This window comes from Oncorhynchus gorbuscha, linkage group LG10 (genome assembly GCF_021184085.1).
Source record: "Oncorhynchus gorbuscha isolate QuinsamMale2020 ecotype Even-year linkage group LG10, OgorEven_v1.0, whole genome shotgun sequence".
Taxonomy (NCBI): Eukaryota; Metazoa; Chordata; class Actinopteri; order Salmoniformes; family Salmonidae; genus Oncorhynchus; species Oncorhynchus gorbuscha.
In genome coordinates this window covers 70957329-70972611 of record NC_060182.1, presented here as the reverse complement: position 1 = coordinate 70972611, position 15283 = coordinate 70957329, and the positions used below count along the sequence as shown (strand labels likewise).

Here is a 15283-nt window from a genome sequence, read left to right as displayed (position 1 = left end):
ACCTAGAAAATCGCTCTAGACTACACAATTATCTTTGATACAAAGACGGCTATGTAGCTAGCTAAGTAGCTAGCTACGATCAAACAAATCAAACCGTTGTACTGTAATGAAAATGAAGTGAAAATGTGATACAACCTGTGAATGCGACCGGGTAGTTGAGTTCTATACAGAAGACGTTGGCTAGCGTTGGCTAGCTGTTGGCTAGCTAGCAGAGTCACCTACGTTAAGGACGACAAATAGCTGGCTAGCTAACCTCGGTAAATTAAGATAATCACTCTAAGACTACACACTCTAAACCTAAACAACACAATTATCTTGGATACGATGATACGAAGACAGCAAAGACAGCTATGTAGCTAGCTAACACTACACTGATCAAGTCGTTCAGTTGAGTGTAACAGTTTCTCCAGTGCAGCTAATCAGTGGACGTTAGCTAGCTGGCTAGTGAAGACTACGTTAGGACGGCGAAATACGATAATTACTCAATTATCTTTGATACAAAGACGGCTATGTAGCTAGCTGAGAAGAAATTGCTAAGATAAGACAAATCAAACCGTTGTGATATAATGAAATATAATGAAAAAGTAATGAAAAAGTTATACTACCCGTTGGAGCGACGTGCAGATGCGACCACTCGCTCCAACCGGAACCGGAAATCCATACCTTAGTCCTAAACAGTAGCATGCCAAGGCCAGTCAGATAACAATGCAATATTTGACAAGGAATAGTAAACCATAATTTAGCAGTTTTCACTGATTTGGAAATGCAAGAATAACATGCTTGCAATGCCACTCACTTGATAGTTTGTAGCTAACTACTGTGCAGCTTGTTTGGTCCGGCGTGCGTCAAGTCACTCTGGTTCACACTGACCGTGTGCAGAAAGTAGTCCATCACAACTTCTTCCCATTGATCTTTGTCGATAGCACCAGCTAAATTCAGGGCAGCAATGTTGTTCAGCAGAGTTCTCCATGGCTAACATTATCTTTCAAAAAAAGCTGCGGTAGCAAGGATTATCTACACATACTAAGCAGCTCATGTTATAGACAGAAGTGTGCTACATGGCAGACCAATCTGAACTCATCTCTCGGCATTTCCAGCCCATCCATTATCTCAGCCAATCACAGCTAGCAAGAAGGTTCCTATCTTTTTCCGGTGGCTAAACCAACTAGGCTTGTAATTTAAGAATTGTATTTTGTATTTACAGATGGCATACAAGTTTGTTATTAAGGCACATGAAAGTTAGCATGTTTATGAAGGCATTTCTGCCCCAAAATGCATTTTGATAGAAATGTTCAAATGCCTCTCCTGTGAAGTAGTGATGTGTGACATACTTTAACAGCGATTGAGTGCAAACATCAACAGCATGGTGTGGGATCTGGCATACCGTTCAATATGAATCACTTTCCTCTTTCTATTTCCTCAGTTATGGTTGCATGACTTCAGCCCCTGAGACTTAGGCCTTGGCTCACTCATGGTGGATTCTGAGTTTGTGGTGAGGGCGCCCCCTCTGGATGGGAGGGATATGGAGCTGGATGTGCTGGGCTTCCTGGACTCTCTGGGGGAGGACAACACCACAGCAGCAGAGAGGTGCTACCGCTCCCACTCCCGCAGCAGTGTCCTACAGGGCCTGCCTTTTGGAGGGGTGCCCACGGTCCTCGCCATCAATGTTGTCCTGTGGCTGGTATGTTGCTGACACAGACACACCGATACATGTATGTATACACAATCACACGCGCGCACACACACACTACAGTGCTACAGCAGTACCAGAGAGACATTTTCCCCAAAGACCCATCCTTCACGTGAAGTGCAACATTGTATCAAATCATCAACCTGGTCGATCCAAAGCTGTCCCTCGCAAACTTGCAAAATTATATCATCTATCTTATTCCGGGCGTCAGAGGTTCAGACATCTGTTTTTAATGACGATCCCACTGGATGTTTGGTGTTGTGTTCTGTTAATTACTGATGTCCCCTTTAAGGATGGAGCACCCTTGGTCATGCACAGTTTTGTTCTATGTTATTCTGGTACTAACTCGTTTGAGTAAATGTGAAGCTCCAGTTCAATTGCTTGTATTCAGAGTCATTCTTATTACATAAATAAGTACATTTGGAATCACTACATTTGGAATCATCAGATCATGATATTTTGCTCTTTCACACCAAGTCTTGGTGATTATCGAAGCTGGGAGTGTTCGAAAGACTTCAAATATTGAGGAACTAAACAGACATTGTTGACTTACTGTGTGAGGTGAATAAAAAATGACTGAGAAGCTCAGCTCATTAGTGGTGGATGTGGTGAGTTATGACAATCAGACATTGCCAAATGGGCGCTTTCTTACTTTTGCATGCAGCAGGCCCGGTAGGCCTACTGCTGTGTACTCAGGTGCTCTCTCTCCCTCAACTTTATCAGGAACGAGAAACCAGACACATGCTCATTGCTGACATGGATTACGCCAAACAAAAGCCAATGAAAACATTTACAAAACTCATAGTTATGAAATAAACCAAAACGTGTTTCTCACAATTGTAGCAGGTTGTAAACTCCTCAAACAACGTTTCCAGTCTGAGAATGAGAGCGGTAAATGACTGTAATTAATACAATACAGGCATTAAAACATAAATTAATGTAACCATGTGAGGGGAATTAATGGTACATTTACTAGGCCTACTGGTGACCTGTAATGGAGAATTGATAGAAAATAAACAAAGGGAAAACGATTCACACAATTAAACAATGAATGCACATGAATTGGCGGGAGACAGCTGAACGCATTCTGGAGAGCTGAGCACATGCATTCTGGAGAGCTGAGCACATGCATTCTGGAGAGCTGAGCACATGCATTCTGGAGAGCTGAGCACATGCATTCTGGAGAGCTGAGCACATGCATTCTGGAGAGCTGAGCACATGCATTCTGGAGAGCTGAGCACATGCATTCTGGAGAGCTGAGCACATGCATTCTGGAGAGCTGAGCACATGCATTCTGGAGAGCTGAGCACATGCATTCTGGAGAGCACATGCATTCTGGAGAGCTGAGCATGTATTCTGGAGAGCTGAGCACATGTATTCTGGAGAGCTGAGCACATGTATTCTGGAGAGCTGAGCACATGTATTCTGGAGAGCTGAGCACATGCATTCTGGAGAGCTGAGTACATGCATTCTGGAGAGCTGAGCACATGCATTCTGGAGAGCTGAGCACATGTATTCTGGAGAGCTGAGCACATGCATTCTGGAGAGCTGAGCACATGCATTCTGGAGAGAAGAGCACATGCATTCTGGAGAGCTGAGCACATGCATTCTGGAGAGCTGAGCACATGCATTCTGGAGAGCTGAGCACATGCATTCTGGAGAGCTGAGCACATGCATTCTGGAGAGCTGAGCACATGCATTCTGGAGAGCTGAGCACATGCATTCTGGAGAGCTGAGCACATGCATTCTGGAGAGCTGAGCACATGCATTCTGGAGAGCTGAGCACATGCATTTATTTAAAAAAAAAGTTTTTCTTTTTTTTTTCACCTTTATTTAACCGGGTAGGCTAGTTGAGAACAGGTTCTCATTTGCAACTGCGACCTGGCCAAGATAAAGCATAGCAGTGTGAACAGACAACACAGAGTTACACATGGAGTAAACAATTAACAAGTCAATAACACAGTAGAGGGAAAAAAAAGGGAAAAAAGGGGAGTCTATATACAATGTGTGCAAAAGGCATGAGTAGGTAGGCGAATAATTACAATATTGCAGATTAACACTGGAGTGATAAATGATCAGATGATCATGTACAGGTAGAGATATTGGTGTGCAAAAGAGCAGAAAAGTAAATAAATAAAAACTGTGGGGATGAGGTAGGTGAAAATGGGTGGGCTATTTACCAATAGATTATGTACAGCTGCAGCGATCGGTTAGCTGCTCAGATAGCTGATGTTTGAAGTTGGTGAGGGAGATAAAAGTCTCCAACTTCAGCGATTTTTGCAATTCGTTCCAGTCACAGGCAGCAGAGTACTGGAACGAAAGGCGGCCGAATGAGGTGTTGGCTTTAGGGATGATCAATGAGATACACCTGCTGGAGCGCGTGCTACGGATGGGTGTTGCCATCGTGACCAGTGAGCTGAGATAAGGCGGAGCTTTGCCTAGCATGGCCTTGTAGATGACCTGGAGCCAGTGGGTCTGGCGACGAATATGTAGCTAGGGCCAGCCGACTAGAGCATACAAGTCGCAGTGGTGGGTAGAATAAGGTGCTTTAGTGACAAAACTGATGGCACTGTGATAAATTGCATCCAGTTTGCATTCTGGAGAGCTGAGCACATGCATTCTGGAGAGCTGAGCATGCATTCTAGAGCGCTGAGCATAGGCCTACATGATTTTGAAACAATCCACAATAAAATATTTTTTAAATAAGCTAATGATCCTCTGTGGCTAAGTCATGCTCCCTGGTGAATTATTATATTTAGACACGAGTAATTATAGCCAATTTTGTCTAAATAACAATTTACTTTAGGAGAATCCAGCATCCTAACAGTGCAGCGCTCTGCACCCACCAATTTTCCTTTCCAATTCACAAGAGGCTGAAACCAGAGATCTGTATAATGACGAGATGGTCATGTCTCCGCACTAACAATAAGAGTTCCAAAGGTGGGAAGGCAGGCGACAAGCTGCATATTATGCCCATAGAAACGCATTGGGCTTATTCTGGACAGATTTTACCGAGAGTCAGCCCTCTCGTTTTGCCTCTTCCTCTCTGCTGAAATTACATCACCGGAGAGGAGAAAGCATCCGAGTGAGCGAAACAGCGCCCCTCTATACGTAGCCCATGTATCTGATGCTGTCTGGCCAGAAATAGTATGACATGTCATAATACTCTTTTGGTCCAGGCAGCATCAGATACATGGTGTACACATACTGAGACCGAGGGGTGCTGTTTTGCTCGCTCGGGTGCTTTAACTGAGATCGATGCGTCTTTCCGTCAGCATGCGTCTCGGTCAAATAAGTGATCAATATTTCAATATTTTATTTGTACAGGCAAGAAGGTGGGGCGGGCTAGGCCCCCTGAGGCCCGTCCATAATGCTGGATCTGCTTACAAGCCTTCACATTCATTGTTTTATGATACAAACACTACTCCATTCTCCTCTTCTCTATAAAATACGGTGTGTTTAGAAATATGCAGAAATATTACTCTTCCCACTCCAGGATGATGATAGAAATCCATCTGTTTTCCAGATTGGTGAATGTACACCTCTGTTCCGCTGTCAGTTCTTGTCAAACTAGATTTTCTCTCTGGTTATCAGTCTTGTCTACCAGCCCATGTTTCATTGATTCACTGTGATTGTTCCCTGGTAGTCAGGACAACACAGAAGGTTAATAGCGGTGTCTTAATGACGAGTTCAAGTGTAAGGTGAATGCACCAATTTGTAAGTCGCTCTGGATAAGAGTGTCTGCTAAATGACTTAAATGTAAATGTAAATGTTTCAAACCTTGATTTTCCCCCATGTGACAGCGTACCGCCTCTGCACCATTCCTAACATCACACAAAATAATCATCTGTGAGGCATCAGCGGAATGTGTACACCCACCCAGGGACAAGAGATGGAAGACATTCGAGACAGGCAGAGAGAAATGGGATACAACGAGGGGGGATATTATATATGCAGAGAGCTTAGGAATTGCATTTGGAATTACTCATCTTAGTCCAATACCTTGTTAAACATTGTCCTGGTTGCCCATGCATGGCTTTAGACCAGTACGGAGGCGCAGGGAGGTGGTGGTTGATGAGCTCTGTGTGTCTTATAACTCGTTCTTTGTATTGCAGTTTCTTTTGCTCATCTTTTCCTGTTTGAGGAAGGCTGCGTGGGACTATGGCCGTCTGGCTCTACTGATGGAGAATGACAGGTACAGTAAAGCCCTTCACCTCAGCTTCTTCATTCTCACTGTATTTTAAGCCTGATTTAGAAGTCGAGGCAACACTCAAGATGGAGAAATCCGTATCGAAAGCATAATTCATGACTGATTGACATTGTGCTACTTGATATTGGCTCCCCCTCCTGAGAAGAAATGGTACTGCCCATGCATTCTCATGCTCATGAAATACTTTGTTTTCCTGTCTCTCTTGCTTTGATGGAGCACTATTACATTGCTTTAATATAACTATGCCTAACAAAATATAAATGCGACATGCAACCATTTAAAAGATGAATTATAGTTCATATAAGGAAATCAGTAAATTGAAATAAAGTAGTTAGGCCCTAATCTATTGATTTCACATGAGAGGGAATACAGATATGCATCTGTTGGTCACAGAAAACCAGTCAGTATCTGGTGTGACCATTTGCCTCATGCAGCGTGACACATCTCCTTCGCATAAAGTTGATCAGGCTGTTGATTGTGGCCTGTGGAATGTTATCCCACTCCTCTTCAATGGCTGTGTGAAGTTGCTGGATATTGGTGGGAACTGGAACATGCTGTCATACACGTCTATCCAGAGCCTCCCAAACGGGCTCAATGCGTCACATGTCTGACTATGCAGGCCATGGAAGAACCGGGACATTTTCAGCTTCCAGGAATTGTGGACAGATCCTTGCGACATGGGGCCGTTCATTAGAATGCTGAAATATGAGGTGATGGCGACGGCTGAATGGCACAACAATAGGCCTCAGGATCTCGTCACGGTATCTCTGTGAATTCAAATTGCCATTGATAAAATACAATTGTGTTCGTTGTCCATAGTTTATGCATGGCCATACCATAATCCCAGCGCCACCATGGGCACTCACTTCACATTGACATCAGAAAACCCCCCACCACACAACGCCATACACGTGGGCAGTTGTGAGTCTGGTTGGATGTACTGACAAATTCTCTAAAACGGCTTATGGTAGAGAAATTAATATTAAATTATCTGGCAACAGGTCTGGTGGGCAGGCCAACTGCACGCGCCCTCAACTTGATGTCTGTGGCATTGTGTTGTGACAACTGCACACTTTAGAGTGGCCATTTTCTGCCCCCAGAACAAGGTGCACCTGTGTAATGATCATGCTGTTTGCCAAGTTAATCCAGCCACCTGACAGGTGTGGTATATCAAGAAGCTGATTAAACGGCATGATCATGTAAAGAAATTTGTGCACAAAATTTGAGCTAAATAAGCTTTTTGTGCAAATGAAACATTTCTGGGGTCATTTATTTCAGCTCTTGAAACATGGGACCAAAACTTTACATGTTATTTTTTATTCAGTATTGTATACATACATACCATTTAATCACTTTTTACACATTATCACAATCTGTGAGTACTATTTTTTTTTCTCCCAAGCCTTGATACCATAATATGCAGAAGGCAATAATGGCACACTCATTGTAGCTCTGATTTTCCTGAATCTTAGGACCTTGTTAGCTTTTAAAGTGACGTGAGGTCCAGACAGTCCTCTGTGGGTCTGCAGAGTGAGGCGAGGCTCTGCAACAGCTTACTTCTGCCTGACCTGGAGCCACTCCGATGTGAGTGTGGGGTTGATTTAGTTCTGCCTGACCAGCAGCAGCTCTCTGCCACCCTGGGGCAGTGACATCTGTTTGTTCTGCGGAGCGGGCGGCCGTCGCGCTAATTCAATTATTACGCTTAAAGTGGCACGCTGTAGAGCTGTCAGCAACTTCAAATTGAAAGAAACATCATCAAACTCGATCATCACAATGCTTCATTGAATTCCAGGAACACTGTCCATCCCTCCTCCCTCCTATCATTGATATGATCTCAGATTGACTGGAGTTCTAAGGGGAGGACCGCATCCTGCATGGAATAGCTATTAGACCCAGCCAACACAATTAGCGCTCATGCTGTCTGCAGGCTCTGTGCCTGACCGTCTGTTGGAAAGAGAGGATATTAACTTCCCACAGTCACTCATTGCAAAATGGGTTCACGTTTGCTATATCATTTTAGGATGCTGTCCAGGCCACTGAAAATCATCCTTCCAAGAATGTGTTTAACGGCTGTAGTCTCATACTGTGCAGAGTCTTGTTGCTCGTGCAGTTTAGTGTCTTCCATCTTGTGATCTATGTGATGAGCTTCCTTCCTACCTATTCTGCAGGAAGAGACCCATGCACCATAATGATAATCCTGGTATGTCTTCTGTTGCTCAGCCTCACGTCCCTGTTCTACGGAGAGCAGAGTGAGAAGGAGAAGTCCCCGTCAGAGTCCAGCCCGTCAGACTCCGACACCAAGGACTTGGTAAGTCCAAGTCCAAGATCCAAGTCCAGACAGTAGGATAGGTCTGGAGGTATAGCTGATAAAGGGTGACCCTGTTTGAGTGTGATTCCACTCTTTTTGTGACCCTGATCAAGCACTTTTCCTTAATTGAGTTGATGAAACATCCAGCTGCACAAACAAAAAACAAAAACATTAAGAAAAGGCAGATTATTTAGAGAATGACTTTATATACACACACACACACCTGCCTGCATGACTCGGTAAGATCACTATTAATGTAACACACTATGTTAATGAGGGAGTAGGACGGAGTAAGACAGGAGTCTTCTCCCAGAGTTTGACAGCAGTGAAGTGGTCTACGCCTCAGACTAGACCTATTTAAACCCCATCACTATCTCAGTGCGTAGGCCTGAATGTTATGCACCCGCGGGCCAGGCGTGCTTGACACTGCCTGCCACATATGTGGTATCGATTTTGTTTTTGATAAGCGATCCACTGAATGTTTTATGTCTTTCCTCCTTTAGGGCTTCTGCTCTTGGCTTACAACACTTTACCATATGAAGTAAGTGTAAAACCTCTACCTGTTATCACTTCTATCATTTTTATTGCCCTTCTCTTCAATGTTGTCATCCCATTAAGCAGCGAAAAGCGTGTGTGTGCTCACGGAATTGTTTGTGCCGTGGTTTACCATAGACTCCACTAAATGGATTTAGATTTGTAACTTCCTCTGTGTCCATGGTTTCCATATTATTATGGTGGAGTTTGGGTTCTTCTGGGTGCTGTTTTTAGCTCTTGTGTTAGTGGCTGACTGTAATACCTCACCCTGGGATCCCTGGGAAAGTGCTAACCCACCCTGAAAGCTCTCTGTGTGGCCTGGCCTGCCTGCCGTGGGACCAGCAGTCAACTCTTGTTTCTTCTCTTTTATGAGACAAGTGTGTTTTCTGACCCTCCAGGAGTGCAGTGAGGTATGAGGAGCAGGCCCCACAATATCACCACCACGGAGCACCTGACTCTGTCTCCCCATAGAAGAGAAGGATTCTGCTCTTCCCACTACAGTCCCATTACACCCATGTGTCTAGTACATGCTGTTTCCCCCGTAGACCCCTTCTCAACTGCACACTGCTTCTTTGTAACTCTGCGCTTAGTCTCCTTAGTTTGAATCCTGCCACCCTGGGAAGATCCCCTCTTCCCTCCCCAGTTTCAGAACCTCTCTCTCTGTGTTGCGTCTCCAGGGATGAGGAGATCAGGAGTAAGTGTGGTGTCGACGCTACGACCTACCTGTCCTTCCAGCGCCACATCATCCTGCTCATGACTGTGGTCTGCCTGCTGTCTTTGGCCATCATCCTGCCTGTCAACTTTTCCGGAAACCTCCTAGGTAATTTAGAACGAAGCCTTGGCCTATGTTGGGAGGCCCAGGGATATCATAGATGCCAGGGGAGTTAGAGGGGCACCTCGCCGGGAGAGACCAGGCCACACATGCATATGTAAACGCAAACGCATACAGGGGTGGGCTTGCACGCATGCGCACACACACCACAGTTATAAATACAAATGGACAAAGTCTGCTCATGGATATCTTAAATGTAGGCCACACACACACACACACACACACCACACACACACCACAGATCCAAACACAGACAGAGTGAAATGACACCGGGGAAGTGAAATGATAGGCTACAATGACTTTGTTCATGATCATGCACTCCGCAAATGACTTGTAACTATAGACAGGTTGGTTGTTTAGCAACAAAGCCAGAAGAACAAATTCTTATTTTCAATGACGGCCTGGGAACAGTGGGTTTAACTGCCTGTTCAGGGGCAGAAGGACAGATTTTGACCATGTCAGCTCGGGGGTTTGAACTTGCAACCTTCCGGTTACTAGTCCAAACGCTCTAACCACTAGGCTATCCTGCTGCCCCAAGCTATACTTCGCTTGTTTACTGAAAACACAAATCCATTTGCACAAGTACTTGTCTGTCAAATACATCTTTACAGTTGTTTGACCCATATTAGCATTGACATTAAATCAGTTAAAATGCCTCAAAACAAGACATGGTATCAAGAACATTATGAACCGAGTTGAAACAAGACAATAACTATTCCCCACATAGCAGTTTCTTGTCATTCTTGCTAGCAATCTGGCCATCCAGAATCACAACATGCTGAATAATGCCCAATGGAACCATGCACATCGTTTTCGTGACGACGTCCGCTAACCCATCTAGAAATTCCTTGAATTTCATTTAGTGGGAAGTGAACAAAACGTTTGTTGTCAAAACCATTCATCTTGTGTTGTCGGGCACTATCGGTTCGGGGGGGGCAGTGTCCCTGTGACAACAATTTTGGACCTCCCTGTGGCCCCCCTAAAAGTGGAGTATGAAATCATTTTTACATAACTAATTTTTGCTATCATTCTTTTTTTACATCCGTTATTAGACAGAAAATGCAAATAAATTGTTGAATGATTGTGAACATGGTCTTTTGCCTGCTAATGCCTGCAATGCAGTGACAATAACGTCTAATGTAACTGGCCCCTCTAACAGTACAACTGACCCCAGCTTGCCCCCCCCCCCCCCCAGTTGAAATGGTCTAGAACCGTCTCTGGTGTCGGGGGGAGCGGGTTAGCAAAATGCTATCATATGCAATTAAACCATTTATAAAATGGTCAGCTATATTTGTAATACAGACTAGTTCAAAACTAAGTGATTTTGATAATTGTCTGTTAAATGAAAGTAGAGGTGCTATCTTTATTTGCTCCATAGCTCAGGCGGCTCGAGGCTGTTTGGCTCATCTCAGTCAAGAGGAAGAACTTTGCAGCTGTTTCTGAGTTAATAAACAATGCCATGCTACTGGATGGTAACATTCAAATAAAACCCAGCCCTAAAACAAATAATTTATGTCATATCATAGGAATTTGCACGAAGTGGGCAGTTCAGATTTGTCACTTCAAGCCCAGATATGTCATACTTTGTGCAACATCATGAGAAAAAGTGGATTTCTAGTGGTGTGGGTGTTTAAAGTCCCTCTCTTAACTTTAGAAAAATAACTGTTACACACACATTAACTGTCGCATGTTGTCTTTTCTATAGGGGATAATCCTGAACATTTTGGAAGAACGACTGTGGCTAATCTTCCTGCGAAGTAGGTCAAAGGGCTATGGCTTCTCTTTTGGCAGCGGATTCATACTAATTCAGGAAATTCAAGAATATCTTGAGACCATCATGGTTATCCAACAGTCATGCGGAAACCTTTCCTTTCGTCTTAGGGACAGCTTCCTGTGGCTCCACAGTATCTTCGCTCTGCTCTACTTCATCCTCACAGTGCTGTGTATGGCCCACCACTCCTCACGCCTGGAGTACAGAGAGGACGAGAAGGTGTGTGTGACTGCTCCTCAAACCTAGACAAATGTATAATGATTACAGCATGGTCAGGTTACTGTCTCAGAAAACCTGAAAGAGACGCCATTTGGGGTCTGTAATTTGTTACCATCTTGTCAGGTGGCCAGGACTCTCATGATCACCTGCATCCCCAGAGAGATCTCAGACCCAGGCCTCATCACCAAACACTTCCAGTAATCTTAAATGTTTACTTCCCACTTTCCTTACTCTTTCAAGATACAGCTGATACTAATACAGCTGGTGTGGATAGGTGGTTTAACTCTGTTCCCTTTTCCCTCCACTCTAGTGAGGCCTACCCGAGCTGTACTGTCACTGACCTCCGCTTCTGCTTCAACGTACACAAACTGATGAGGCTGGACTCTAAGAGGTACAGTAACTATGACAATATGGAGAAATGAGTTACATTTTTTATTTTTTTTGCCTTGTGCAGATTTGAGTTGTTGTGTTTCAGACGGAAGGCGATGAAAGGAAGGCTGTATTTTGCCACTAAGGCCCAGAAGGAGGGGAAGATCATGATTAAGACCCACCCCTGTGCTACCATCTTCTGCTGTGACGTATGCGGCTTTGAGCAGGTGCTTTTGTAACAGAAATGTTACAGTGAATCTTGGTCATAGTAATTATGTTGCATTGATTGCATTTAGCCACTGGATGGCACTAAGAAACTAATTTAGATTTGAGCAGCAACGTTATTCCTTGTCTGTCTGAATTGAAATACAATAAGGGATACAACAAGACTTGATGAATAATACCGGTATGTAGCTGATCTATATTTTCAACTCTTTGCAGGTGGATGCAGAGCAGTACTACAGTGAGCTAGAGGAGAAACTGACTGATGAGTTTAATGCAGAGAAGCATCGCATCTCGCTCATGAGGCTGGGCATCGCCTTTGTGACCTTTCGGGACGAAAGGATGACTGCTGTGTGAGTAAACTATGACCTCTGACTGACCATGGTAATGCACTGTACTGCAGTTTCCCGCAGTGCCAAATTACATGTTTTACTTTCCCCCAAATTCCTGTTACAGGTTTGATTGAATATGTTCATGAGTGTGTGTCTGCCTGTTTTGTGTGATGACTTTGTGTCTGTGCGTGTTGTTTCTCTTCACAGTATTGTCAAGGACTATAGCAGGGTCCGTTGCCGTCAGAAACCACAGCAGTCAAGCATCACCACGGTAGTTCAGTCTCACAGGTGGGGTGTAAACTACGCCCCGGCACCAAGCGACATCATCTGGTGAGCGAGGTTATCTGAAGCAGATGATGACTAGAAATTCCCTCCCATTGGTTTTCAAACTGTTTAGTAGCTTTATCTTACCTGATAGGTGAGTTAAAATATGCAGTTCGGGATTTGAAACTGATGCATATTAACGAGCGGTACCCTGCATTTTTACAGTTAGATTTGTCATTTAGAAGACGCTGTTATCCAGAGCGACTTAGTTGTTGCATTAGCAATTCGTATTTCAGTTAGTAGCAAAGAGCGACAACGGCGTATCCCAGTCAGAGTAAGCTATTTTTTCCTCAATAAGTTGCTAGCAGTAAGGTCCACGCAAGTAACAGGCTTCCAAAGACGTTTGCACAGATTGAGATCACCGTTTGACGGCTCAAGCATACTGTAAATTGCCTTTGAAAATCAATTGCAGTGCGTTAATCTGTGTTACTTAACTTACTCTTACAAGAGGGCCATTCAACAATATAACCGATTAAATGAGATGGATTTTAGAATGATCGTTGTGTGGGATGTCTTAGAACTCGTTTTAAAGTCCATTTGAGATATAAAATAAAGTGTTAACCATCAGCCCCTATGAGGTTACATACGGTTGAAGTCAGAAGTTTACATACACTTAGGTTGGAGTCGTTAATACTCATTTTTCAACCACTACACAATTTTCTTGTTAACAATCTATAGTTTTGGCAAGTCGGTGAGGACATCTACTTTGTGCATGACACAAGTGATTTTTCCAACAGTGGTTTACAGACAGATTATTTCACTTATCACAATTCCAGTGGGTCAGAAGTTTACATGCACAATTGTGCCTTTAAACAGCTTGGAAAATTCCAGATAATGATGTCATAGCTTTAGAAGCTTCTGTTAGGCTAATTGACATAGTTATTATTATTTTTTATTTCTCCCCTTTTTCGTGGTATCCAATTGTTTTTAGTAGCTTGTCTCATCGCTACAACTCCCGTACGGGCTCGGGAGAGACGAAGGTTGAAAGTCATGCGGCCTCCAATACACAACCCAAACAAGCTGCGCTGCTTCTTAACACAGCGCCATCCAACCCGGAAGCCAGCCGCACCAATGTGTCGGAGGAAACACTGTGCACCAAGCAACCTTGGTTGGCACGCACTGCGCCTTGCCCGCCACAGGAGTCGCTGGTGCGCGATGAGACAAGGACATCCCTACCGGCCAAGCCCTCACTAACCCGGACGACGCTGGGCCAATTGTACGTCGCCCCACGGACCTCCCGGTCGCGGCCGGATACGACAGAGCCTTGGCGCGAACCCAGAGTATCTGATGGCACAGCTGGCGCTGCAGTACAGCGCCCTTAACACGATAGGGTTTAATTCTCGGGCCGACTCTCTTCACTGTATTCATCAATGATGCCGCTCTTGCTGCTGGTGATTCTCTGATCCACCTCTACGCAGACACCACTCAGTATACATCTGGCCCTTCGTTGGACACTGTGTTAACAAACCTCCAGACGAGCTTCAATGCCATACAACACTCCTTCCGTGGCCTCCAACTGCTCTTAAATGCAAGTAAAACCAAATGCATGCTCTTCAACCGATCACTGCCCGCACCTGCCCCCCCGTCCAGCATCACTACTCTCGATGGTTCTGACTTAGAACATGTGGACAACTACAAATACCTGGGTGTCTGGTTAGACTGTAAAGTCTCTCCAGATTCACATTAAGCATCTCCAATCCAAAATTAAATCTAGAATCGGCTTCCTATTTCGCAACAAAGCATCCTTCACTCATGCTGCCAAACATACCCTCATAAAACTGACCATCCTACCAATCCTCGACTTCGGCGATGTCATTTACAAAATAGCCTCCAACACTCTACTCAACCAATTGGAGGCAGTCTATCACAGTGCCATCCGTTTTGTGAACAAAGCCCCATATACTACCCACCACTGCAACCTGTACGCTCTTTCGTTGGGCCCTCGCTTCACTCTCGTTTCTAAACCACTGGCTCCAGGTCATCTACAAGTCTCTGCTAGGTAAAGCCCCACCTTATCTCAGCTCACTGGTCACCATTGCAGCACCCACTCATAGCACAAGCTCCAGCAGGTATATATCACTGGTCACCCCCAAAGCCAATTCCTCCTTTGGCCGCCTTTCCTTCCAGTTCTCTGCTGCCAATGACTCGAACGAACTGCAAAAATCACTGAAGCTGGAGACTCATATCTTCCTCACTAGCTTTAAGCACCAGCTGTCAGAGCAGCTCACAGACCTGTACATAGCCCATCTGTAAACAGCCCATCCAACTACCTCATCCACATACTGTATTTATTTATCTTGCTCCTTTGCGCTCCAGTATCTCTACTTGCACATTCATCTTCTGCACAGCTACCATTCCAGTGTTTAATTGCTATATTGTACTTACTTCACCACCATGGCCTATTTATTGCCTTAACTCCCTCATCTTACCTCATTTCCATTCACTATATATAGACTTATTTTTTCTACTGTA

The 15283-nt window shown here is 44.4% G+C and overlaps 1 protein-coding gene across 5 annotated transcripts in view; it reads left to right on the top strand.

Moving 5' to 3' along the window:
• Positions 1 to 15283, top strand: part of tmem63c (transmembrane protein 63C) — a 59935-nt gene that overhangs the window by 33726 nt on the left and 10926 nt on the right. For all 5 annotated transcript variants that reach the window (XM_046366886.1, XM_046366882.1, XM_046366884.1 and 2 more), the window contains 12 exons: positions 1424 to 1681; positions 5806 to 5885; positions 8121 to 8208; positions 8712 to 8749; positions 9420 to 9562; positions 11280 to 11331; positions 11456 to 11564; positions 11688 to 11761; positions 11875 to 11955; positions 12040 to 12160; positions 12375 to 12508; positions 12695 to 12817. In XM_046366886.1, coding sequence (XP_046222842.1) covers positions 1472 to 1681; positions 5806 to 5885; positions 8121 to 8208; positions 8712 to 8749; positions 9420 to 9562; positions 11280 to 11331; positions 11456 to 11564; positions 11688 to 11761; positions 11875 to 11955; positions 12040 to 12160; positions 12375 to 12508; positions 12695 to 12817 — 1253 coding nt within the window. In that variant the 5' untranslated portion in view covers positions 1424 to 1471. The remainder of the gene's footprint in view (positions 1 to 1423; positions 1682 to 5805; positions 5886 to 8120; positions 8209 to 8711; positions 8750 to 9419; positions 9563 to 11279; positions 11332 to 11455; positions 11565 to 11687; positions 11762 to 11874; positions 11956 to 12039; positions 12161 to 12374; positions 12509 to 12694; positions 12818 to 15283) is intronic.